The sequence below is a fragment of the Daucus carota genome, chromosome 7, assembly GCF_001625215.2.
Source record: "Daucus carota subsp. sativus chromosome 7, DH1 v3.0, whole genome shotgun sequence".
NCBI lineage: Eukaryota > Viridiplantae > Streptophyta > Magnoliopsida > Apiales > Apiaceae > Daucus > Daucus carota.
This window is the reverse complement of record NC_030387.2, coordinates 40,664,325-40,691,337: the sequence shown is the minus strand read 5'-3', so window position 1 is coordinate 40,691,337 and position 27,013 is coordinate 40,664,325. Positions and strand designations below refer to the sequence as shown.

Genomic DNA, 27,013 nt, shown 5'->3' with positions numbered 1-27,013 from the left:
TTTGATGATTAAGTAAAAAAATCATTCGAGATTAACATATTCAAGGTTAAAATCAGTTAAAATCGAATAAAACTAAAAGTTCAAAACTTTAGGAATGAAATTTTTAATTCTTATTCATTTCGGGTGATTTTCTGATCACTTTCAAATTTTGTCTCTCAATTATAAATCAGTTCGCATATTCAGGTCGGATTCTGGTTTCGGGTCTTATACGAGGGCCAAAATTTTTCTATCCTGAAATCACCCTTACCTTTTAGGCACTCTCACGGCATCACCCATCTATAATACCATATTCACTACACTCAGACCATGTCTATATATGTCAAATGTAACAAACAACACACTTTACTCCTGTTTTCGAAAATAAAGCGTCCAAATATTCTTCCTCTAGGCCTCTACAATCTTCATATACTCATTAGTCATTAGTACCTCTGCTCTTGTAGATTTCATGCACATAATCACTGTCATCTGTGCATCAAATCACCCCCATTGAGCCATCTTAATCCCCACATTCTTGATCATCTTTTCGGGTTTTCGCAACATTTACAATGCTGCTTCTTGAAGTTTCTTGATTTTCTTGCAAAAAATACCCTGATCATCATTCACTGCAGAGATTAAGAACATGTTTAACGGATTGTTGAAGAGCAAGTTTCAGATCAAATGGTGAGAATTTACTTGCATTCTTGAAACTATTTTCAATAAAGATTGTGTTTTTGTTAACTTCTTGGTTGTGTTTTTTTGGACACAGCAAGGCTTGGATAAAGCTGACAAGCATGCGGCTTGAGATTATAAAGAGGAAGAGAATTGCAATGCAGAAGTACTTGATGAATGACATTACCGATCTTCTACAAAATGGTTTCGATTCGAATGCCTATGCTAGGGTAATGCTTCTTTTTGTATCATCTGGTATCGTGATAAATTCAAGAACTTGTTAGTGTTTTATGGCCTCGAAAGAGTCTAAAGCTCGATGCATTCGGGTTCAAATCTTGGAAAAACCAGTAAAAATGGGTTTCTAGTGATCAAAATTAGATAAAGAAATATATGGATTTTTCGAGTGAGGGGAGATTTTATGATATTTAAGTTCTTAGTTGACGTTTTGGGAAAATTGATTACTTGACAGTATGTTGATGAAAATTGTGGTATCAGGCTGGAGGGTTTTTGGAGGAGATGAATCTCTCATCATGTTATGAGTATGTCGAGTTGTCCTGTTTGTGCATCTCTACTCATCTTTCGGCCTTGTACAAGGATAGGTAAATTCTTTTTTTTTCGACTAAATCTTAATTTAATGTTTAATCAGACTTGCTTAGATCCTTATTTTGTTGAATGATATTGGTTTTTGAATAAAATGATGTTCAATTACTTTCTTTGTAAAGATAGACTCTTGGTTGTTTTTGTTTTGGCTGTAATGTACTGTACTAGGGTTTTTCATGGAACGATTTGAAGTGGATTTTACTGCGAGGCATAAAAAAATTCTGGATTAAGAGGGTCAATTTTAGAGAGCATGAAGCTTTAATTGCTGGTTTGTTATGTCAAGACATGATGTTTAAATTATTTCTCTGGTGAAGAATTACTTGTTAAGAATCATAAATGTCAAGGATATACGTTACTAGATATTATTTATCTTGTTAACATTGTTTTCTGAATTACTGCAGCAGTTTGTTGCAAGTGAAAGTTGCTTATGTTTATTAAACGTCATGCTTTTAGGGAATGCCCTGATGAGTGCAGAGAGGCTGTCTCGACTTTGATGTTTGCAGCTGCAAGGTTTGCTGATTTGCCAGAACTGCGTGAACTCAGAAGCTTATTTACGGAGAGATATGGGAAGTCAGTTGAATCTTATGTCAATAAAGAGGTGATTGTGTGATTGTCCATGTTTCAGTATAGATGACAAGCTCCATAAAACAAAAATTTCAGTAACTTTTTTTTGGTTAGTAGAACTAAAGTGTCAATTATTGGCCCAGTTTGTGGCAAAGCTGAAGTCAGCAAAGCATTCAAAAGATGAGAAATTACAGTTGCTGCGAGATATAGCACGAGAATCCAGCATCCTATGGAATTCAAAGGCTCTAGAGCAGAAGCTCTATAAGCCACCTGCAGTTCAGCAGCCACCTATCCTAGTACAGGTAATATATTTCTGCATGTCTTATTCTTTCGTATAAAACTCCTAAGCCTAACAATAAGACCTTTGAATGGTAAATATTTCAACAATGTGATGAGACTAAAGCTACAGCAACTTGGTCTTTCGTACCTTGTATATTTCATTCCCTTCTATTTTATTTTACATACCTTGAATTTTATATCATGCCTCCGACTCGTTTCTATGTTTTTGGAGTCAAAACTGAATATTCCTCTATGATTATAACTTAAGATGAATCTGGTATATGGTGTGACATATGGGGTTGATAAAACGTAGTGCTGTTTTAAATTGACCGCAGAAACCTAATGCAGCTATGACATTAACTATTTTGCAGAACAAGTCTAAGAACTCCAGTGATGCTGAAAGACATAAGCAAGACAATCGGATGGTAATTTTAGAAGAAAGAAAGCAAGAATTCTGTTCTGACCGAAAGGATGAAGTTACAAATGATGGCCATAAAATTCCACAAAGCAGGAGAACTCCCAGCAAAGTCATTCAAGCGAAAAAAATAGATCAAAACGTCCAGCAGAGTTTATTTGATCCTGGAAGTTTATTTAGGGATGAAGTAGTTGGTGAGAAGAGTACCCGCGTGTATAGTTCAGATCTGCCTCCTACCAGACCAACTGTTAGCAAAACTAATCCTATCTTGGGATTTGTTCCTGACTGCTCCAACATTGAAGGGGAAGGATCAAGAAAATTGGATGTTCAACTTGATCAGAAATCTAAGAACATTCCAAAATCCGTGAGGACAAGACGTGCCAAACTCCTTGATCCTCCACCAGGTCGCGACAGCATTGGCAGTTTCAAAGGCGGTGAAACAATGTGCAAGAACTCAGATGGAAAAGAACAGGAAGAAGCTAAACAACATGGTTGTGATACTCCAGACGAGGAAAGAAAGACATGTAAGTTTCTAATGCACTACAGTAACAAAAATGCAACTCCGGGACCAACCAGAGAAGAAACAAAGCCCAGACGCAAGGATTATAATCTTCAAACCAGAGCTGCCTCGCTACCTGTTGAGCCATCCATTCCAGAAGAGACAAAAAGGGGACCAACTCGTGCCACTTCTTATCAGGCGAACATCAATGCTGATGGCTACGCTCACCCTATGCTACCAGACTATGATGATTTTGTAGCTCGACTTGCTAGGCTTCAAGGAAGGAGAAAATGAAATATTATTAACATTCTTCTTTCTTGAAAATCTGTTTTTTAATATATTCTTTCAGTTTTCAATGTAAAACATTTAGAAAGTCACTTGGTAGCAAAAGCATATAGTTTTGACAGACAGAACTTAGTTCTTTCTTTTATATGACCACTGTGCTGCAGTTTCTTGCATCCAAATTACTATGCTTTGTGAATATGGTTACTACAATGATTGCGGTGTGCTAGTCTGTGCCTCCAGTACTAATCTGCACGTTAAGCTTCTGCGCGAATCAACAATGTTCTAGTTTTACTTGCAAAAGATATCTGAAAGCTTTAATACAAGAACACAACTGTTTTTGTATACAAGAACAAAAATAAAACACAAATACAGATTTTCTAGCTGTGTTTCAGCTTGAGGCCAATTCGTTCGATCAATTTATCTTCTAATGAATCTGAACGGCGCAGCACTCCATCACAGCTTCCACCACACCTATCAGCAGCTGGTTCATTAACAGGCACTTGCAGCCTGTCATGATCTTGCATTGTCATCAGAACAGTCACAAATCGCCTACGTAGTTTTCTTGATTCATAGGCACCGACCTTAAGAACACCCTCATAGTACATAGCTAATTAGCTACTTTTAAGAAAGTTTGATACTTTGGATGATAACTGCAGAGACATGAAGTGCATTATATCGGGTTATAAATATAGAGTTTAGTGTGATTGTGAGTGGCGGAACCAGAAATTTAAATTATCCGGAATCTAAAAGATAACTATTTTTGACTCAGCCAGGACTTCAACCTAGATTAGCCTCTCAACTCCGTACCTATAAGATTGAGATGGATTCAACTTATTTGCAGCAGCAGCAGAGGTGGTGTGCATGAAATGGACCATATTGCTGGACAAAATAGTTTTCTCAAGACAAGTCAAGTGAAGGTTCCAAGCTAACCATTGAAATTTGTTCTCTATTTTGTTCCGTCTCATGTATCTTGGCCTCTCTTTTGTCGATTATGAAACCGTAAATTGCGTTCTTTTTATCAATCACTCATTTTTTTCGATGTTTCAAAAAATTTTACTCGGCCGGATAGGTGACAAAAATGACATTATTTTGGAGTTCGAGGTCGACACCACTCGAGTAAATAGAGTAAATGTTTAGATATTTAAATTGTAATATTTAGTAATATAAAAATTTCACTTAATAAATGTATCAGAATCTCGGTAAAAAAACAAATTATCAGAATCAAATTATATGGATCATCACTCTAACGATATTATTATTGTTATTATCTTTTATAGGCTATTAGTTATTTTGTGATTGCAAAAATCAAAAATTAAACTAATCAATTTATCTATTAAATGAAGATTTATCAAGAATTTATTGGAGATTTTTTCGATAAATCAGAATTAATTTTTTTTAAGTATGGAGTAAAGTTTTAGTTAAATTAGAATGTAATAAATAAATTTATAAAATATATATTTTAATACTTAATCAGAATTTTGTAATAAATCTGAAATCCGTAGAGCAGGTCTCTTTGAAATTCAATAGCCAAACTTTCTTCTTCTTCTTTTTTTTTTTTTGAAATTGAGAATAAATAGCCAAACTTTCACAAAAGTAAATTTGAAAAAAAAATATAATACACACTCTAAATTTACATAAATGCCCTTTTATATTATCCCCAACATTGTTCTACTACACCCTTAAACCCTTCAAAGAAAACCCTCGTCCCCTTTTCTTCACACACACACACACTAATTAGTTGACTTCGTGTCTGTTTCATCCCAAAGAATCATCTTTAACAAGGTACAATCTTTGCTCACCCCCATCTCTTAATTTTAAATCGTCACATCTATAATTTATTTAATTCAATAATTACTGTTCAATTCATACTGTTCTTGATTTTATCTTCACTGAATGTGTTTATGTTGATTCTGATGTTGATATAAGTAGTTAAACTCTTGTTATTAGATTCTTGAGCAGGGTGTAGGATAGCTGGTTTCGTAAATTGACTGTACTTTGTGTTACACTGTTAGTTAGTTCCGATAAGACCCGACTTATACTTGTGCATTTACGTAATTGTCTGTTGTGTTTATGGCTATATTGTGCTGCATTATGTTTTTATCAGATTTGTCGAGGTTGAGTGTGTTAGTATGATCTTTAATCTGTTTAATTTAATAATTACTGTTCAATTGACATTGTATTTGCTCAAAATTATCTCAGTTGTTCTTGATTTTATCTTCACTCAATGTGTTTATGTTGATTCTGATGTTGTTATAAGTAGTTAAACTGTTGTTTTTAGATTCTTGAGCAGGGTTTAGGTTTGCTGGTTTCTTAAATTGACTTGGTTTTGTGTGTGTTAGTGTCGATGAGAACTGGAGTCATGCTTGTGTGTGTTCGTAATCCTGTGGTGTGTTTATGCCTATGCTGAACTGCATTATGTTTTTGTCCGGGTAGTCCGGCTTTGTGTGTGTTGATATGCTTTTCGAGTGATGCTAACGTGTCCAAACAGTTGGTTTAATTGGAGTTGAGTAAGTGTCCGATTTTAGTTCTGATTAATTTTAGGACATTGTAATGATGTTGTTGATAGTGATTACATATTTACATCCATGGGCTGACCGGAAGCCAAAAATTTCCTGCTATTAAATTGCTATCAATTTTTCATTTTAAATTTCCTTAGGTCAGGTCCGTTTTACTTTCTAGCACAATTGCTCATTCTCGAGTTACATTTCATATGTCAGTTGTTTCTGCTGTAAGTTGAAATTGCATCAAGGCCCTTAACTAGTTATACTCTAGTTTTGAATGAAACCTATGGTAGTTCTCACATATCACAATTTCAAAACTTAATAATTAAGGTATATAAGTTTACTTTTTCTATATGCCTCTTTTGTAATCTACATTCTTATAAGCTCTAAGTTTTGATCATCTATAATAGAGCGTATATCTATTGTATGATAAAATTCCCCTGCACATTGTTATTGTAAGTAATTGTTTATTCTACGGAATTACACCTTTTATGTGTAATAGGTATGTCGTATGTATTACATTTTTCAATGCATACACAATCCTTGGCCTACTTTCCTGTTACTTTTTCGGTTTTTATTATATCCTCTTTCCTCAAGCAAATTCCAATTTGTATGTGAACTTTTAATTTTCATTATCATTTTTCCAAGGATAATAAGTTAATAACTTTAGATATATAGTAAGATTGTAGAGTCTTTTTAATCACTAAAATTTGGGTATACCTTCGATTTTTTTTTAACATCTGTTAAAGTCGATTCGGTTGATTTTAGAATAATTGTCTAAGGTTGACCAATTTTTACAACACTTGATATAAAATGCTTATTAACTGGTCATAAAATTGTATGAGTACAACATCGAGTGATATAAGATGCATAAAAAATCTATGTTACCCGGACTCGGCTAAAAGTGTCCAACATGGATACGTGTCCGAGTGTCGGACTCAGCAATAATTTGAAAATGTTACATGTTTTTGGCTTAAAATAAGTGTCTGAGTGTCCATACCCATGTCCGGGTGTCGAGTGTCCGACACGGGTACTCGACACAAAATGAAGAGTCCGGGTAACATAGTAAAAAATTGTCATTATGCAAAAGATTTTCTCAAGCACGCTAGACTTTAGACTCAAATTTGTTTGCCCATGTAATCATAAACTGGGTCTGCCCCTATTACATTGTGCGTGCTGCTTAATCTTTCATAGTGTTTCAGGTTAGCATAGTTATCTATGATGATCTCATCTGAATTAGTCCATTTAATGTTTGAATGATGATAAGTTTCTCCCACACTTACTTTGAGCAGTTTTGGAATGTCCCCTTTTCTACTTATTGATTGAGCCTTGGGACATTATTAATATGTCCTGTTCATTATGATTGAGTGTGGGGATGTTAAATTTTATGTGCTGGTATTTATTAAGATGTGTTTATAGATATTAGACCAGGTTTTAGGTTAACTAAGTTTGTTTATCTTGCTTGTAGATTGTGAAATATAACAAGGAACTTTTTCAATTAAGTTAAATTATTTATATATTTATCAAAAAGGAGTGAAACATTTGTATAGCCTTTTATGCTTCATCGTTCCATCTTAAACCATTAACTAAAGTTCATAATATCAAGTTTGTCTAGAAGACTATCCAAGTTATTTGATCTTATGATTTATAATCCAATTGCATGTATTGCAATTTGTATGATCATGCATTCCTATGACCAATCAATCAAAGTTCACGAATTACCAAAGCCGAAACACAATCAAGATTAAAATATGATTTGTTATTAGCATTTCGATATAAAAACCTATTGTATTCTTAGTACGAGTTGTATATTTAATTATTTTTCTTAGTTGTGGTTTAAACATAAGAGAAATCATTAAAATCTTTTTTCTTTTTGTTTTGACAATATGCTAGTCTTATTGATGACAGGTAAGTGTTGCTAGATAGATATTGGGAGATGAAGAGATTGTTAGCCTTAGGGTTTGAGGGTTCAGCCAACAAGATCGGCGTTGGCGTTGTAAGTTTAGATGGCACAATCTTATCCAATCCACGACATACGTACATTACCCCTCCAGGTCAAGGGTTTCTTCCTCGAGAAACAGCACAGCACCATCTTCAACATGTTCTTCCGTTGATCAAATCTGCTCTCGAAGCTGCTGAAGTAACTCCCAATGAGATTGATTGTCTTTGTTACACCAAAGGTCCAGGTATGGGTGCACCACTGCAGGTTGCTGCAGTTGTTGTACGGGTACTTTCACAACTTTGGAAGAAGCCAATTGTTGCGGTGAATCACTGTGTTGCTCATATTGAGATGGGGAGGATTGTAACTGGGGCCAAAGATCCAGTGGTGTTGTATGTGAGTGGTGGTAACACACAAGTGATTGCCTATAGTGAAGGCAAGTATCGTATTTTTGGGGAGACAATTGACATTGCTGTTGGGAACTGTTTGGATCGGTTTGCTAGAGTTTTGGAACTGTCAAATGATCCAGCTCCAGGTTATAACATTGAACAGGTTTGTTGTTTGTTTTTGGTATTTGATTCTGGTTATGTAATGTTTACTTAATTAATTAAGGCATAATATTAGTCTGAATTTGTTTGCCATATTGCTCGAATAGAATGTAAAATTTTAGTTAAAGCTATTGGAAGGTAAAAATAATAATAAACATCAGTTATTTATTAGAACATGTCGCGGTTGGTAAAAAAGGTTAAATTGAACCAGCTATTTAACGGATCCTGACAAAACTAAGAAAATTGGATTCATGTCAATAAATAGCTTAGATCATAGACTACAGTTGTGGTGTGCTACACCTTGCACCATGATAGTGACTTAATTTTATCTATCTGTTTAATTTAGATAGATATATATCTTTCCTATTGAAGATAGATTTTACGTGCATGAGATTCCCTAAGATTACCAGGCTTTTATTTTTGCATGCGTGTTTCATGACAATACAGTTACTCATTTTCCTTATTACCACTTCAACATTTGACAACATCTTATATTACAAGCCATCTCAAATCCCTACATTTGATGAATACTAAGCCATGCGTCTGTTATGTGTTATCGTTATTCAAACTTTTATTTCAACAAAGTATTATTTTCATCTACATGTCCGTCTGGTTGCTATCACGTTAAAACATTTATGAGATTATGTTGCTAATTCAATTATTTTATTTATATATAGGCACCCAACTAAACTTAATGTGTAACAGATTTGAACTAAACTTCTACAATTCGAAAGGGTCTGCCTTTTTAACCAGTTCCGATCTTGTATCATAATTTCTAATCAAAATAATAAGCAAAAAATTACTAAACTTATGGCCAACTTGTTGGACAGTGAGATCAAAATCGTTGTGAAGATTGAGGAGATAAACGTTGAGGCCAGTTTACTTACAAATAAACAATGTTCAAGTAAATTTCCATGTAACAGACAGCATGTAAGTTTACCTTGTTTTTTCTGGTAAAAGGCAAATAGTAAATAACTTTCTTATTTTGTCATGTTATCAGCATCATCTACCCAAAATTTCAATTTACTGAAGGTGTTTAACTCCTCATGTTCCTTCGGGTGGCCGGAAAAGAACTATTTTTATGATTAATAGATGGTATTTTGTTACTTAATACTAGATGTAAGCATTATAATAGTTCTTGATAATGTGTATTACTCTACATAGTATCAATAATCCGCGTACAGTTCTGTTTACAAATCTGTTAAAGGGTTAGAAAAGGTCATCTTACTGACGGCTTGCTGCTTTATTAGAACACTGCAATATAGGGTGTGCAAAAATAAATGTGCACATCGTTTTTTTTTGTTATAAATTTATGACAATTAGCCAGTGTATACACGCCTCTAGTTATTTATTAGATGTGGTTTTCTTCACAGCTTGCTAAGAAAGGAGAAAAGTTCTTAGACCTGCCATATGCTGTAAAAGGAATGGATGTTTCATTCAGTGGAATATTAAGTTACATCGAAACCACTGCTGAAGAGAAGCTGAAAAATAAAGAGTGCACGCCTGCAGATTTGTGCTATTCCCTACAGGTAGGATTTTCACATTTTCTTTAGTTCTTTCTTAAAGTCATATCTGCGCCTAAACAAGTGTTGTGTTTGGTTGGGGTGAATAAATTTCGAAGGAACGGAATGAAATTTGAACTATGTTATGGACAATAGTTTAAGAATTTCGTTCCTTACACCCTATACTAGAAGTCACACCCCCAATTTGAGAAGGAATCCCTATTCTCTCCCATACCCAATTTCTTCTAGAATCTCATCATAACAATTTTGCATTTACTCACTTTTTTCCCAGAACTTCCCTTCTATATCTAGTATTTTCTTTTATTTTTACACATTCCATTCCATTCTTCCCAACCAAACACAAGTGCATTTAAATTTGACATGAATTATACCTTGTGTTTCAGGAAACTGTGTTTGCAATGCTTGTTGAGATTACAGAACGAGCAATGGCACATTGTGACAAGAAAGATGTTCTCATTGTTGGCGGAGTGGGCTGCAATGAGCGGTTGCAAGATATGATGAGAACTATGTGCTCTGAGAGAGGCGGAAATCTTTTTGCTACTGATGACAGGTACTGTATTGACAATGGAGCGATGATTGCATATACCGGTCTTCTTGCTTATGCTCATGGTTTGTCGACCCCTATGGAAGAATCAACTTTCACACAACGGTTCAGAACTGATGAAGTTCTTGCAGTCTGGCGAGAGAAGGAATCGTCAAACATGAATTCTGTCAGTGGAGAAGCCTGTTAAAGATCTAATGCTTATAGTGAGGTAATTTTATATTTTACACACATGGACAAACTGATGTGAGTGATCAAGGGAGCACCATGAGTTTCCTAGAAAAAGATGTCCTTTGACCACAAAATTGGATCATATATGGTATCTACCCATGCCTGTTATCCTCAAAAAAAAATTCCTGTTGGATAATGCACATAAATTATGGTTCCTTGTCTTCTCTGCCTTTATGCGCTCTCCTAATTTTTCGAAAGAAATATCTCCGCAATTTACCATCAGCTTTTTAGCTTGTGACAAGCGTGCGTGCACACACTACAACATGAATATGAACACAACTATAAATTATTCAAGTAATACAGCTAAACCTCATTACATTAATAGTTTCAGGACTGGTAGATTTTATAATCGATATTATTAACCTATCGAGGTTGAATATACACTAACTGTATCCTATTTGGGACTGAAAACGTTAATTAATATATTGTGGTTCAACTGTACAACCTAAAACAAAATAGAAAATATATATCTGGTATTCCAGCAAAAAAGAAATAATCAAGCAATTTTGTTTAAGAGAAATTCTTTGAATATAGTCATTTATCGTTTTATTTTTGTCTACCAATTTGCAACCTTGGCGCAGATAGCAAAAAGTTAATCCAGCCCACTGAATATATTTGCATGGACATCTTCCTCAGTTTCTTTTGTCTCTTAATTAATTAACTGTCTTTTATTTTTTCCCGTCAAGAGAAATGCATGATTTCAAAAAAAAATTGCCAGAGGTGGATACTAGACTATCGTCTCTAATTTAATAAAGCTTTGACCCACTGAATGAGATTGTCTTGTGGTGGTTTGTTTATGACAGGTATAAAGTTGAAGTCGGGATGGGAGAATTTGAAAGCAATGTTATTACAGTACAATATGATTGATGTGATTTGATGAATGTTCGAAGCTGCGAAATTATGTACAAACAGAATACAGTATTTTTACCACTTCATCTGACATTGTGTGCATCAAAAGAATGCAAGGTGGAAGGTGGCTTACAGTTTCATTCATAATGATACTATTGATGTTATTTAGCCGAATGTTGTTTTTATTATGTATGATACACTCCACAGATCATTATTCCTTGGAATCGCGTCTGTCTTTGTATGAGATCATTTCTTAATATCCAGTCGAAATCTTTTCTGTGTTCTTGTTTCAAGCCTTACCGCTCAAGAAACATTACGTCTTCAACCTTTCACCGGGTTTGGAAATGTGTTAAATCAAAAACTTGTTGCTCTTTGTAAATAAGAACAATGCATGAACTTTGTGACCATAGCTGGACAACAGAGTCCAGTTGTTAATAACTTGTTTCTTTCTATGTCCCATCTCTTAATATGCTTTCCTTTCTATTGTCGATGACAAGTCCTTAAATTTGCATTCAATGTCTTCCCTTTTGTTATATAGGATGTAATTTCTTTCCATCCTAGGAATATATACACAATAAAATATCAAAATTTTATTTAACTGTCGAGATATGCAATTTTATGTATACTCTTTGCGGAGTTGGTTGCTTGATCAGTAAATTTTTATTTTTTTATATGATTAGACTTGCCAAGAGGCGGGATTATCTTCAAAATTTAATAATTTTATTTAGTTTATACACCTTATTTATTAATTTTAAAAATCTTTTATATTTATATCAAAATTTTAGAATTAAATTTTGAATATTAAAATAGAACAAGTAAAAAATATCCTCTTATCAAAGTTGATTCCTAAATAAATTATATATATATGTATGTATATTATAGAAGGTTTAATTTTAATTGACATAGTATGAGCTTCTGTTTGTCATGATTTTAATATAATCAATCCGCTTTATTTAGAATGGATATATATTTTATTAATGCTTAATCTTAACATATTATTTAGATCATTTCCATATTACAAATTACAAATAAAAATATTGATTTTATAAATTAATAGATATGATCAGAAAAATTAATGATATAAAATATCATACATCAATAATTTAATTTGAATGATGTGTAATACTATTTTTTTTTAAACAAATATATGAATGCAAAACAGCACCAAAACTTAGAACATGAAAAACTAGGGTTTAAGAGAAGTCAAGCAGAAACTTTGACTCAAACCGAACATTCTAGACATTCACTAGCTCTAGACCCATCTACACTTCTCTCTTTTCTTTTATAATATTAAACCCTTCGTTTCTTTTCGCCCTTCTGGGTATTTCATTTTACAAAAAGACACAAATACACTCGCTGATTTGACTGCGTGTTGAAAGTGATCATCTTTTAGGTTGAAGGTACGGTCTTTACTCACTTAGCTCTCTTAATTCTCAATTTTCAGATCTGTAAATCGATTAATTTGCGATTAATTGCTGTAATTTATGTGAAGCTGTGAAGATTGATGTTGATTCTGTACTGGTTTGTGTTTTTTGTTTTGATGTTGATGTAGTAATTGGAACTGTAGCTTAGTTTTCAGTTAGTTACTGTAGTTCATGTGGAGTTGTGGTGGTTGTTTTTGATCCTGTGTTAATCAGTGTTTATTGTGTTGATATTGATTTAAAGATTGAAACTTTAGCTTAGTTTGCGATTAATTACTGTAATTTATGTGAAGTTGTGATGATTGATGTTGATTCTGTACTGGTTTGTGTTTTTTGTATTGATGTTGATGTAGTAATTGGAACTGTAGCTTAGTTTTTGGTTAGTTACTGTTCATGTGGAGTTGTGTTGGTTGTTTTTGATCCTGTGTTAATCAGTGTTTATTGTGTTGATATTGATTTAAAGGTTGATATTGGGTGCATTGTGTTTCTTTATCGTTTAGCTGAATTTGCATGAGTTTGTTGGATTGATTTTAAGAAGTCGAGTTTTGTTTGTATGCGATGTTTGCATGTGTAGGTTGGGCTGCATTATGTTTTTGTCGGAATTAGTGTTGAATGCATGGATAGGATTTTTGAATGATTATGATTTATGAGTTTTCCTGGGTATTGTTGGTAGCCGATTTGAATGGGTGGACCATTTAAATTTTGGGACATTATACTGATTTCGTTAATAATTATTACGTGTGCATTCTGTGTGATTATTGTTTATTGTATTAATCTTGGTGGTAAAGTTTGGAGCTTTATGTCTTTATAATTGAGTTTTAGGGTTTTTTTGGGTGTTGTTGATATTGGGTGCGTTGTGTTTATTTATCGTTTAGCTGAATTTGGAAATTGACTGCGGTGGGAGTGTGTGGAATCAATTTTGGGAAGTCGATTTTTGTATGTATGTGTTGTTCGTATGCGGAGGTTGGGCTGCATTATGTTTTGTCGGTGTTATTCTGGCTTTGAATGCGTGGATAGGATTTTTGAATGATTCTGAGTTTTCCCGCCAATTTGGTTGGCAGCGGTTTTAAATGAGTGGACTGTTTTAATTTTGGGACGTTAACTATTTCTTTGATAATGATTACGTGTGCGTTTCTAGATCGTTCATACTGTTTATGGCTATTATAGTTATTTATGATGATCTCAACTAAATTATGTCCGTGTTAAATGGGTCCATATAATGTTTATATGATGATAAATTTCTCCCGGGTCTGTACAATGTTGGAATGATGATTTCTCTGACTCTTAATTTAAATATTAATAGAATGTTTAATATATTAATTTCTGATAGAATGTTGGAACATTGCATCTACTATTCTAGTTTTTATTAAGATGTGTTTTTATTTTTGAGACTAATTAGGTTTTGACTCAATTTTGTTATTTACTGTGGTGTTTGTTGTTTGAATTTAACAAAACCTGAGCTACGCCTAGGCTGCATGCCTAGGTTATACTGCATATTTTTTCCTGAATCAGACTCGCTTTAAGTGTCTCAAGACAGTTTTTGATTACAGTAAGGCTTGAATGTGTGGGTATAGTTTTTGAGATATGCTATTACTTTATGAGCAATTTATTTATTTTGACTCTGGTTGTTGGTCTTTGTGTTGAACAGGGAAAATGAGCGTTGTTGGTTTTGATTTTGGAAATGAGAGTGGTGTTGTTGCTGTTGCAAGGCAACGGGGGATTGATGTTGTACTGAATGATGAATCTAAACGTGAGACTCCTGCTATCGTATGCTTCGGTGAAAAGCAACGTTTCCTTGGAACAGCTGGTGCCGCTTCAAGTATGATGAACCCAAAAAACACAATTTCTCAGATTAAGCGGCTGATTGGACGCCAGTTTTCGGATCCTGAACTGCAGCGGGATATCAAGTCACTGCCTTTTTCTGTAACTGAAGGTCCTGATGGGTATCCATTAATTAATGCTCAATATCTTGGAGAAATGAGAAGTTTTACACCAACCCAAGTATTGGGAATGGTCTTCTCAGATCTGAAAAGTATAGCAGAGAAGAATCTGAATGCCGCTGTGGTTGATTGCTGCATTGGGATTCCTATTTATTTCACTGATCTTCAAAGGCGTGCTGTTCTAGATGCTGCTACGATTGCAGGGTTGCACCCACTTAGACTCATTCATGAAACTACAGCTACTGCTCTTGCATATGGTATTTACAAGACTGATTTGCCGGAGAATGACCAGCTGAATGTTGCCTTTGTAGATATTGGTCATGCTAGTATGCAAGTATGTATAGCTGGTTTAAAGAAAGGCCAGCTGAAAATATTAGCCCATGCGTTTGATCGGTCACTTGGTGGGAGAGATTTTGACGAAGTGCTTTTTCAAAACTTTGCTGAAAAATTCAAGAGGGAATACAAGATTGATGTTTACCAAAATGCAAGGGCCTCCCTTAGGCTTCGTGCTGCATGTGAGAAACTGAAAAAGGTTCTCAGTGCAAATCCAGAGGCACCTATGAATATAGAGTGCTTGATGGACGAGAAGGATGTCAGAGGGTTCATCAAAAGAGACGAGTTTGAACAAATTAGCATTCCGATACTGGAGCGAGTTAAGAAGCCGTTGGAGAAAGCTCTTTCAGAGGCAGGGCTGACTGTAGAAAATATATATGCTGTTGAGGTGGTTGGTTCAGGGTCCCGTGTACCTGCAATAATGAAGATTTTGACGGAGTTCTTTGGTAAGGAGCCTAGGCGGACAATGAACGCTAGTGAATGTGTTGCGAAAGGTTGTGCATTGGAATGTGCTATTCTTAGCCCCACTTTTAAAGTGAGAGAATTCCAGGTAGACATTTTTCTTGTCCAGGGGAGGGATTTGTTTTTCACCTCATTCGAGGGTTGTTTTTCTGCTTTTTGTTTGATATATATTGAACTGATTCACCATGATTTAAAACTTGATTTCTTGTTATTCTTCTTAAATTTGTAATTATGAGTCTTTTTTTATTTTCATTTTTGGTTTTGAAGGTCAATGAGAGCTTCCCATTCACTATTGCTTTGTCATGGAAAGGCACTGCTCCAGATGCTCAGAATGGAGCGGACAATCAACAGAGTACTATTGTTTTTCCAAAAGGAAATTCGATACCTAGTGTGAAGGCCCTGACATTCTTCAGGTCTGGAACATTTACAGTAGATGTACACTATGCTGATGTAAATGAAGTTCAAGCACCTGCAATGATCAGCACATACACGGTATGGAAATTATTCAGGTTCTGAGACTGCAGCATCTGATGTCTAGAAACAAGTTAATCCACATAAGTAGTCTATGGTTGATGTGACATTCCTGTTCTCTTACTGTTATTATTATCATTGTTTTCGACAGATTGGCCCTTTTCAGTCAACAAAAAGTGAACGAGCAAAAGTGAAAGTAAAAGTTCGTCTAAATCTACATGGTGTTGTGTCCATTGAGTCGGCAACTGTAAGTTTTACTGATAGCTAGCCAGCTTTGTTGTTACATTTTAATTTGATGAGAAAAGCATGGAAGTGTCTTCCTGACTATTGGCATGTCTTTTGTTTGTATGTTTTGTACTTGAGTTCTCCTAATATCCATTGTGTTTTATTCCTCAAAAAAAATTTCAGCTACTTGAAGAAGAGGAAGTTGAGATTCCAGTCGTGAAAGAGACTACAAAGATGGATACAGATGAAGTTCCACCTGCACCGGCTCTTTCAAGTGGTACTGAGAATGATGTGGATATGGAAGATGCAAAGAGTGCTGCTCCTGGCTCTGCGAATGCAGCTCAAGGAGACGTCCCTGTCCAAATGGAAACCGAATCCAAGGTCAGACAAATTCTTTGGAATGTTTAGCAAGATGCTTTGCACATAAATAACTGTTTTTTATGGTGCTGTGCTTGGTAACATCAATTTTGTTCTTCTACAGCCTATGCCCTTTACTTTCTAATTTATATTCCTAACATTCTGCATATTCTCTCAATTAAATATATTGTGTCCTGCCTCTCAATTAAATATATTCTCTCAATTAAATATATTGTGTCCTGCCTGTATGATTTATTATTATATTTTAATGTAGGTTGAGGTTTCAAAGAAGAAGGTGAAAAAGACCGACATACCGGTGACCGAGCTAGTTTACGGGGGAATGCCACATGCAGACGTGCAGAAAGCAGTGGAGAAGGAATTCGAAATGGCATTGCAAGATAGAGTAATGGAAGAAACCAAAGACAAAAAGAATGCTGTGGAGGCTTATGTTTATGACATGAGAAACAAGGTTTGCTTTAGTTTAACATTAAACTATTCGTCATGATTATTTGAGTATTTTGTCTTACATCTGTGTTTTCTCCCAGCTACATGACAAATATCATGACTTTGTTACTGATCCGGAGAGAGAGGAGTTCATAGCCATCCTTCAACAGGTTGAAGATTGGTTGTATGAAGATGGTGAGGATGAGACCAAGGGTGTATATGTTGCCAAGCTTGAAGAACTGAAGAAGGTTGGTAGCTGTGCCAAATTTGTTTTTGTGATTATTATTGTCTATGTATTCCAATTGACTGAAGGTACTTGCAGCGTGGTGATCCTGTTGAGCTGCGCTACAAGGAACACTTGGAGAGGGGATCTGTGGTTGATGAACTAGTTTATTGCATCAATAGCTACAGAGAGGCAGTAATGTCATCTGACTCCAAGTTTGATCACATTGATATTGCTGAGAAGGAGAAGGTAGCGAAGTGTCAGATATTCTTTTCTCATACTTGTTATTAAGATGAATTGTAATTCACCGTAGCTCTTAAATGCCTGGATGTGTAGGTTTTGAAGGAATGTGTGGATGCTGAAGCTTGGTTAAAGGAGAAAAAGCAGCACCAAGATTCATTACCAAAACATGCCACTCCAGTTCTCTTGTCAGCTGATTTGAAAAAGAAAGCTGAAGCTCTTGACAGGTAAATGTTTGCTTATGTAGGATGTACTACAGAATTGTTTCTTTTACTGTTCTATCAAACTCCGAATATCGTGTGTTGTTTTGATTTACGTCTCAAGGATGGTCTAGTAGTGTTACTAATTTCTTGGGTCTGGGAATATGTATATACATTAATAATATCTCATTGACAATTATACAACTGGATGTTGCTTGCAAGATGTTCTTATGCACTGTTTTAGCTGAACATATCCTTTGTGGTCTTAAAAAATTTGAGGATTACTAGGGCTCTACATATGGATATTTATGTTCCTGTTTCTCGCTAAAGTATTCCTTTTAATCGTATTATTATTAATTGCCTTTGCATGAACAGGTTCTGCAGACCGATAATGACGAAACCAAAACCAAAGGCAGCTAAGCCAGCCGCACCTGAAGTTTCTTCTCCAAGCAGTGACCAGTCTCATGGTGCAGAAAATTTTGGTGATCTCAACAAAGATGCTAGTGAGAATACACCTGGCACCGAGGTTCCATTGGCTTCCGAAGAGCCAATGGAAACTGAAAAACCCGAGAGTGCAGCATAAACTGGAGTTTTTGTTCTTTACTTATAGATCAGTCAACGTGATGTAGAATTATTCTGAGATTAAGAGGGGTGGAGAATGAGAGCGACTTTGTTTCTGTATGTTGGTTTATAAAGCCGTTCTTATTTAAGATGGTTTAGCAAATTCTGTTACTCCTGTATGCTATAATACAGGTCTTCGGAAACACTTTTCTGAAACAATTTGTGGGAAAATTATCTCGGGGTGAACTTCCATTTTCCTGGGAACTATAGAAAACTTATATCAGAAGCTTGTTTGTTATCAAAATATTTCCTTATGCTCATGGTTGGTCTACCCCTATGAAGAATCAACTTTCACACAAAGGTTCATAAGTGATGAACTGCTTGCAGTCTGGCATTTATTTATTAATTTGTTTGTTTGTTGATTTATTTCTGATTAGGACAAAATGGTTTCAAAAAGATTGCTAGAGGTGGATATGAGACTATGTTAATGTTCTTTCTACTATTATTATGCTTGTTATGTATGATACACCTGGAATTTGTGTCTGTGTGAGATCCTTTCTAATCTCAACATCACCGGGTTCGGAAATGTATCGGATCAAAAACTTGCCGATCTTTGTAAATAAGAACGGAAATGAATTTGTGACAATAAATATGGAAATGTGATTCCACTATCAAGATAATTTCTATACGTGAAGTTTAATTTATTTGAAACACGAGTATTCGATCCAAAACTTGAAATTAGATCATTCACACGTTAAATTAACCGTGGAATATTAATATTTATAATTAGTACAAAATTCTCAAACTTGATTCGAATATATTATATAATCTTATATTTGATCTGAAAAATGATATAACTATCACAAGTTTTATATATTTGTAATAAAAATAAAAATATAATTTTTAAATTGATAATGAAAATATCATTTTTAATATCCATGTTATGAATGTGTAACTCAATTTATCCATATATTTAACATCTATAATATCTTATTTGGGATAATTAATGATGATGTGTTGCAGTCATACTTGATAGACTAATAATGTTGAATTAGCGATGACGTGTGTAGAATACAACGTGAAGGTGATGTTTTTCATTTTAATTAATAGCGATGTTATTTTATTTTATTCAAAAAATATACGCTTTGACGAATTTTAATTAAAATTTGTTAAAAATAAAATTAGACTATCGGAAATATAAAGTTTATCACTGAAATATTATATATTTGAAACACGATTTTAAACTCAATCTAAAACTCAAAATTATTTTTCTTCTAAAAATAAATTTGATTCCATCCATGACATATATGATATAATATACCTGAAATATTAAAATTTATACTTTAAATGTCCATGATATTTTTATATTACATAACTAGTGGAGAAGCCGCGCGTTGCGGCGGTCTATAAAAATTATATTAATGATTCAATATTAATATTTGTAGAATAAAATAATTTTATGGCTGTTTATAAAAAATATATTAATGTTTCAAAGTTAAGATTTGTAGAATAAAATAAATTTATATTATAAAAATTTTAATGTAATACCAATACTAATATATAAAATTGCAAAATTGGACTATAATTCATGGTGAAAAAATAAAAATAAATTTATACACGTAATTAACAATTTAAAACATGACGAATCTTAATTTATTTATTTTTTTTTTGAAAGTAATCATGTTCTTACATTGTCACCCAAAATACACGCCTCTCGCTTCTCCTTCATCCAAAAATTTCAAAAATTTCACGCCTTCATCCAAAAATTTCAAAAAATTAGAAAAATAGAACGGAGCGATGTGAGAGGCGCCAACTACACGCCTCTCGCTTCTCCTTTAAAAATCGAGTAAGAGAACTATCAGGTAGGTTTGTGGTATTGAGAGAGGAGGTTGTGTTTAGATGATCCAAAACCCTACGATATATACGTGTATTTATAGGTGTAGAGAGACTTGTTTGCTACTCTTTCTCATAATTAAATAATCTGAACAAAATCAGATTAAAAATTTCAAGCTATTATATTCCATAAATAATCTGTCTTTCCCATAATTAAATTAAATAATCTGAAACAAAATCAGATTAAAACTTTCAAGCTACTTTATTCCATAAATAATCTATAACAAAATCAGATTCTGAAATTTGCTTATAATATACCCGAAACTAAAAAAGGTAATTCTAATTTTTTGATATTTTTCATCCAAAAATTCCAGAAAATTAGAAAAATAGAACGGAGCGATGTGAGAGGCGCCACCTACACGCCCCCCGCTTCTCCTTTATATAAGTATATTGATTTCTGACATTTGTTAACTCAAAATTCGAATATAAAACATCATATATTTATGTTAGAAGTTGAATTCGGATTTAACGTATTCAAATGTAATAATTAATTTAATCATTTATATCACTTTCAATTATAAATTACAAATCTACTATACATATTTCAATACATATATTCTTACACTAAAATATAAATTTCAAATTAGTGAAAGCACCAAAAATTAGAACAAGAACACCAGGGTTTAAGAGAAATTAACCAAATAGCCCAACTCAAACTCAAAATACGGAACATTCTAGAGCTTACAAGCTCGAGACCCCTCTAGGCCTCTACACTTCTCCCGTTACATATTAAAACCCTTCATTTTTTTTTTGCCCCCTCTTATATTTCATACACAAAGAACACAACGCACACACTAATTTGACTACTCCGTGAAAGTGATCATCCTAAAGGTACGATCTTTACTCACTTTGTTTTGTTAATTCTCAATTTTCAGATCTGTAATTCGTTTAGTTTACTATGAATTACTGTATTGTAAGTGGAGTTGTGTTGATTGATGTTGATTCTGTGTTTGTTACTGTTTTTGTATGATATTTTGATGTAAAGATTGAAACTTTTGCTTAATTCTCGGTTAATTACTGTGATTTATGTGGAGTTGTGTTGACTGATCTTGGTTCTATGTTAATTAGTGTTTTTTGATGTTGATTTGAAGATTGAAACTTTAGCTTTGTTTTAGATTTTTCCCGTAATCTATGTAAAATTGTGTTGGTGGTTGTTGATTTCGTGTGATTACTCTTTATGATATTGATATTGGTGGTAAAGTTTGGAGCTTTATGTCTATATGATTGAGTTTTAGGGTTTTGTTCGGGTGTTGTTGATATTGGATGCATTGTGTTGGTTTATCGTGTAGCTGAATTTGGAAATTGACTGCGGTGGGAGTGTGTGGGATCAATTCTGGGAAGTCAATTTTTGTTTGTATGTGTTGTTCGTATGCGGAGGTTTGGAGGTTGGGCTGCGTTATGTTTTGTCGGTGTTAGTCTGGCTTTGAATGCATGGATAGGATTTTTGAATGATTCTGAGTTTTCCCGCGAAGTTGGTTAGCAGCGGTTTTAAATGAGTGGACTGTTTTAATTTTGGGACATTAACTATTGAGTTTAAGGGTTTTGTTAGGGTGTTGTTGATATTGGATGCATTGTGTTTGTTTATCGTTTAGCTGAATTTGGAAATTGACTGCGGTGGGAGTGTGTGGGATCAATTCTGGAAGTCAATATTTGTTTGTGTGTGTTGTTCGTATGCGGAGGTTTGGAGGTTGGGCTGCATTATGTTTTGTCGGTTGTAGTCTGGCTTTGAATGCTTGGATAGGATTTTTGAATGATTCTGAGTGTTCCCACGAAGTTGGTTGGCAGCGGTTTTAAATGAGTGGACTGTTTTAGTTTTGGGACGTTAACTATTTCGTTGATAATGATTACGTGTGCGTTTCTAGATCGTTCATACTGTTTTTGGCCATTATAGTTATTTATGATGATCTCAACTTAATTATGTCCGTGTTGAATGGGTCTATATAATGTTTGTATGATGATAAATTTCTCCCGGGTCTATACGATGTTGGAATGATGATTTCTCTGACGCTTAATTTAAATTTTAGTAGAATGTTTAATATATAAATTTCTGATAGAATGTTGGAACATCGTATCTACTATTCTGGTTTTTATTAAGACGTGTTTTTATTTTTGAGACTAATTAGGTTTTGACTCAATTCTTTTATTTACTGTGGTGTTTGTTGTTTGAATTTAACAAAAACCTGAGCTACACCTAGGATGCATGCCTAGGTTATACTGCATATATTTTTTTCCTGAATTAGACTTGCTTTTAAGTGTCTCAAGACAGTTTTTGATTGTGATAAGGCTTTAATGTATGGGTATAGTTTTTTAGAGATGCTATTACTTTATGAGCAATTTATTTATTTTGATTTTGGTTGTTGGTCTTTGTGTTGAACCATAGGGAAGATGAGCGTTGTTGGTTTTGATTTTGGGAATGAGAGTGGTGTTGTTGCTGTTGCAAGGCAACGGGGGATTGATGTTGTACTGAATGATGAATCTAAACGTGAGACTCCTGCTATTGTATGCTTCGGTGAAAAGCAACGTTTCCTTGGAACAGCTGGTGCCGCTTCAAGTATGATGAACCCAAAAAACACAATTTCTCAGATTAAGCGGCTGATTGGACGCCAGTTTTCGGATCCTGAACTGCAGCGGGATATCAAGTCACTCCCTTTTTCTGTAACTGAAGGTCCTGATGGGTATCCATTAATTAATGCTCAATATCTTGGAGAAATGAGAAGCTTTACACCAACCCAAGTATTGGGAATGGTCTTCTCAGATCTGAAAAGTATAGCGGAGAAGAATCTGAATGCCGCTGTGGTTGATTGCTGCATTGGGATTCCTATTTATTTCACTGATCTTCAAAGGCGTGCTGTTCTAGATGCTGCTACGATTGCCGGGTTGCACCCACTTAGACTCATTCATGAAACTACAGCTACTGCTCTTGCATATGGTATTTACAAGACTGATTTGCCGGAGAATGACCAGCTGAATGTTGCCTTTGTAGATATTGGTCATGCTAGTATGCAAGTATGTATAGCTGGTTTAAAGAAAGGCCAACTGAAAATATTAGCCCATGCGTTTGATCGGTCACTTGGTGGGAGAGATTTTGACGAAGTGCTGTTTCAAAACTTTGCTGAAAAATTCAAGACCGAATACAAGATTGATGTTTACCAAAATGCAAGGGCCTCCCTTAGGCTTCGTGCTGCATGTGAGAAACTGAAGAAGGTTCTCAGTGCAAATCCAGAGGCGCCTTTGAATATAGAGTGCTTGATGGACGAGAAGGATGTCAGAGGCTTCATCAAAAGAGACGAGTTTGAACAAATTAGCATTCCGATACTGGAGCGAGTTAAGAAGCCGTTGGAGAAAGCTCTTTCAGAGGCAGGGCTGACTGTAGAAAATATATATGCTGTTGAGGTTGTTGGTTCGGGGTCCCGTGTACCTGCAATAATGAAAATTTTGACGGAGTTCTTTGGTAAGGAGCCTAGGCGGACAATGAATGCTAGTGAATGTGTTGCGAAAGGTTGTGCATTGGAATGTGCTATTCTTAGCCCCACTTTTAAAGTGAGAGAATTCCAGGTAGGCATATTTTTTGTCCATGGGGAGGGATTTGTTTTCCACCTCAGTCGAGGGTTGTTTTTCCGTATGCTTGTTTGTGCTTTTTGTTTAATATGTGTATATATATATCGAATTAGATTCACCGTGATTTAAAACCTATTATTATTCTTTTTTAATTTGTAATTATGAGTCTTTTTTGATTTCATTTCGGTTTTGAAGGTCAATGAGAGCTTCCCATTTACAATTGCTTTGTCATGGAAAGGCACAGCTCCAGATGCTCAGAATGGAGCGGACAATCAACAAAGTACTATTGTTTTTCCAAAAGGAAATTCGATACCTAGTGTGAAGGCCCTGACATTCTTCAGGTTTGGAACATTTACAGTAGATGTACACTATGCTGATGTAAATGAAGTTCAAGCACCCGCCATGATCAGCACATACACGGTATGGAAATTATTCAGGTTTTGAGACTGCAGCATCTGATGTTTAGAAACAAGTTAATCCACATAATTAGTCTGTGGTTGATGCTACATATCTTTCATCTTACTATTTTTGATGTCGTTATTGTTGGACAGATTGGCCCTTTTCAGTCAACAAAAAGTGAACGAGCAAAAGTGAAAGTAAAAGTTCGTCTGAATCTACATGGTGTTGTGTCCATTGAGTCGGCAACAGTAAGTTCTACTGATAACCCACTTTGTTGTTACATTTGAATTTAATGAGAAAAGCATGGATGTGTCTTCCTAGCTATTGGCATGTCTTTTGTTATTACGTTTTGAGCTTGAGGTCTTCTAATATGCATTATGTTTTATTCCTTATAATAATTTCAGCTACTGGAGGAGGATGTTGAGATTCCAGTCGTTAAAGAGACTGCAAAGATGGATGCAGATGAATCTCCACCTGTACCTGCTCCTTCTAGTGGTGCTGAGAATGATGTTGACATGGAAGATGCAAAGAGTACTGCTGCTAATGCTCCTGGCTCTGCCAATGGTGCTCAAGGAGACGTCCCTGTCCAAATGGAAACGGAATCCAAGGTCAGACAAATTCTTTGGAATGTTTAGCAAGATGCTTTGCACATAAACAACTATTTTTATGGTGTTGTGCTTAGTAACATCAATTTTGTCATCTGCTGATTGTATTACTTCTCTTTCATGACATAACTGTTCTTCTACAGCCTATGCTCTTTACTTTCTAATTTGTATTCCGAACGTTTTAAATATTATCTCATTTAAATACATGGTGTCCAACCTGTTTAATGGATTATTATATTCTAATGTAGGTTGAGGTTCCAAAGAAGAAGGTGAAAAAGACTGACATACCAGTGACAGAGCTAGTTTACGGCGGAATGCAACCTACGGATGTGCAGAAAGCTGTGGAGAAGGAATTTGAAATGGCATTGCAAGATAGAGTTATGGAAGAAACCAAAGACAAAAAGAATGCTGTGGAGGCTTATGTCTATGACATGAGAAACAAGGTTTGCTATAGTTTAACATTAAACCATTTATCATGGTTATTTGAGTATTTTGTCTTACATCTGTGTTTTCTCCCAGCTACATGACAAATATCATGACTTTGTAACTGATCCGGAGAGAGAGGAGTTCACCGCCATCCTTCAGCAGGTTGAAGATTGGTTGTATGAAGATGGTGAGGATGAGACCAAGGGTGTATATGTTGCCAAGCTTGAAGAACTGAAAAAGGTTAATAGCTGTGCCAAATTTGTTTTTGTTTTAATTATTGTTCTATGTATTCCAAATTGACTGAAGGTACTTGCAGCGTGGTGATCCTGTTGAGCTGCGCTACAAGGAACACTTGGAGAGGGGATCTGTGGTTGATCAACTAGTTTATTGCATTAATAGCTACAGAGAAGCAGTAATGTCACCTGATTCTAAGTTTGATCACATTGACATTGCTGAGAAAGAGAAGGTAGCAAAGTTTCAGATATTCTGTTCTCATACTTGGTATTAAGATGAATTGTAATTCACCATAGCTCTTAAATGTCTGAATGTGTAGGTTCTGAAGGAATGTGCGGATGCTGAAGCTTGGTTAAGGGAGAAAAAGCAGCACCAGGACTCATTACCAAAACATGCTACTCCAGTTCTCTTGTCAGCTGATTTGAAAAAGAAAGCTGAAGCTCTTGACAGGTAAAGGTCCGCTTATGTAGGATGCACTACAAAATTGTTTCTTTTATTGTTTCGTCCCACCCCGAATTTTGTGTGTTGTTGTTTTGGTTTACGTCTCAAGGTAGGTCTAGCAGTGTTACTAATTTCCTGGGTAGGTAGCTCTAGTAGTGTTAATAGTTTCTTGGATCTGGGCATATGTATATACGTTAATAATATCTCATTTACTATTATACAACTGAATGCTGCCTGCAAGATAATTTTATGCCATGTTGTAGCTAAACATATCCTTTATGGTCGAACTACTAAAATAATTGAAGGATTACTAAGGCTTTACATATTGGTATTTACATGTTACTATGTTCCTGTTTCTTGCTCGAGTATTCCATGTTGTAATATTAATTGCTTCTCTCGGTACAGGTTCTGCAGACCGATAATGACAAAACCAAAACCAAAGGCAGCTAAGCCAGTCACACCTGAAGTTTCATCTCCAAGCAGTGAGCAGTTTCATGGTGCAGAAAATTCTGGTGACCCCAACAAAGACGCTAGTAACACACCTGGAACCGAAGTCCCATTGGCCTCTGAAGAGCCAATGGAAACTGAAACACCCGCAAGTGCAGCATAATCTGTAGTTTTACTTCTTTACTATAGATTAGCCATCGGTCATTGTGATGTGGAATTTTTTTGAGTTTTAAGAGGGGTGGAGAATGAGCGACTTTGTTTCTGTATGTTGGTCTGTAAAGCCGTTCTTTTCTATGATGTTTAGCAAATTCTGTTACACCTGTATGCAATACAGGTCTTCGGAAACATTTTTCTGGAACCGACTTGTGGGAAAAATTCTCTCTCGCAGTGAACTTCCAATTTCCCCTGGTGCTATAGAAAACTTATATCAAAAGTCTGGTTATCAAAATTTTTGCTCTTTTAATTTATTTTTTCAGTTCACTGCTACTTTGAGTGTGGATATCATATACTCAAGCCAGGCAGATATTTTCAACTCTTTTGATAAATGAGGTTTTCAAGGATCAAGGGTTGGATTTTGCAGTCCAATCTGTGGTACATGAGTTTTGTGAATATTTTGTAGTAGACTTCTTCAAAAAAGAAAATTTAGCAGTATTTGACTTGTTAAATAAACCTTAAAATGCACATTATTATAGTTGAACCTTTACAAGTAAT

The 27,013-nt window shown here is 34.9% G+C and overlaps 4 protein-coding genes across 5 annotated transcripts; all 4 read left to right on the top strand.

Annotated features, from left to right (window-relative positions):
• Positions 1-209: 209 nt before the first annotated feature.
• On the top strand, positions 210-3,463 carry LOC108195072 (uncharacterized). Of its 2 annotated transcripts, none has more exons than XM_064080873.1 (6): positions 210-660; positions 746-878; positions 1,144-1,247; positions 1,702-1,846; positions 1,956-2,114; positions 2,427-3,463. In XM_064080873.1, the coding sequence occupies exons 1-6, from the start codon at positions 620-622 to the stop codon at positions 3,297-3,299; spliced, it is 1,455 nt and encodes a 484-aa protein (XP_063936943.1). In that variant the 5' UTR covers positions 210-619; the 3' UTR covers positions 3,300-3,463. The 2 variants fall into 2 exon arrangements, with proteins under 2 accessions (XP_063936943.1, XP_017217494.2); XM_017362005.2 differs by having other exon boundaries at positions 216-660; positions 2,463-3,463.
• A 1,477-nt stretch (positions 3,464-4,940) lies between these two features.
• Positions 4,941-11,705, top strand: LOC108193250 (uncharacterized). The gene is made up of 5 exons (XM_017359829.2): positions 4,941-5,072; positions 7,700-8,282; positions 9,652-9,807; positions 10,185-10,553; positions 11,377-11,705. Exons 2-4 carry the CDS (start codon positions 7,728-7,730, stop codon positions 10,530-10,532), a joined length of 1,059 nt encoding a protein of 352 aa, XP_017215318.1. The 5' UTR covers positions 4,941-5,072; positions 7,700-7,727; the 3' UTR covers positions 10,533-10,553; positions 11,377-11,705.
• Positions 11,706-12,645: 940 nt separating this feature from the next.
• LOC108196270 (heat shock 70 kDa protein 14-like) lies at positions 12,646-18,619 on the top strand. The gene is made up of 10 exons (XM_064081253.1): positions 12,646-12,822; positions 14,492-15,666; positions 15,846-16,070; positions 16,201-16,296; positions 16,458-16,655; positions 16,906-17,100; positions 17,177-17,323; positions 17,398-17,547; positions 17,635-17,765; positions 18,114-18,619. Exons 2-10 carry the CDS (start codon positions 14,497-14,499, stop codon positions 18,319-18,321), a joined length of 2,520 nt encoding a protein of 839 aa, XP_063937323.1. The 5' UTR covers positions 12,646-12,822; positions 14,492-14,496; the 3' UTR covers positions 18,322-18,619.
• A 2,188-nt stretch (positions 18,620-20,807) lies between these two features.
• On the top strand, positions 20,808-26,765 carry LOC108196185 (heat shock 70 kDa protein 14). The gene is made up of 10 exons (XM_017363347.2): positions 20,808-21,023; positions 22,573-23,747; positions 23,946-24,170; positions 24,302-24,397; positions 24,554-24,757; positions 25,003-25,197; positions 25,274-25,420; positions 25,497-25,646; positions 25,734-25,864; positions 26,261-26,765. The coding sequence occupies exons 2-10, from the start codon at positions 22,578-22,580 to the stop codon at positions 26,463-26,465; spliced, it is 2,523 nt and encodes an 840-aa protein (XP_017218836.1). The 5' UTR covers positions 20,808-21,023; positions 22,573-22,577; the 3' UTR covers positions 26,466-26,765.
• The last annotated feature ends 248 nt before the right edge of the window (positions 26,766-27,013 follow it).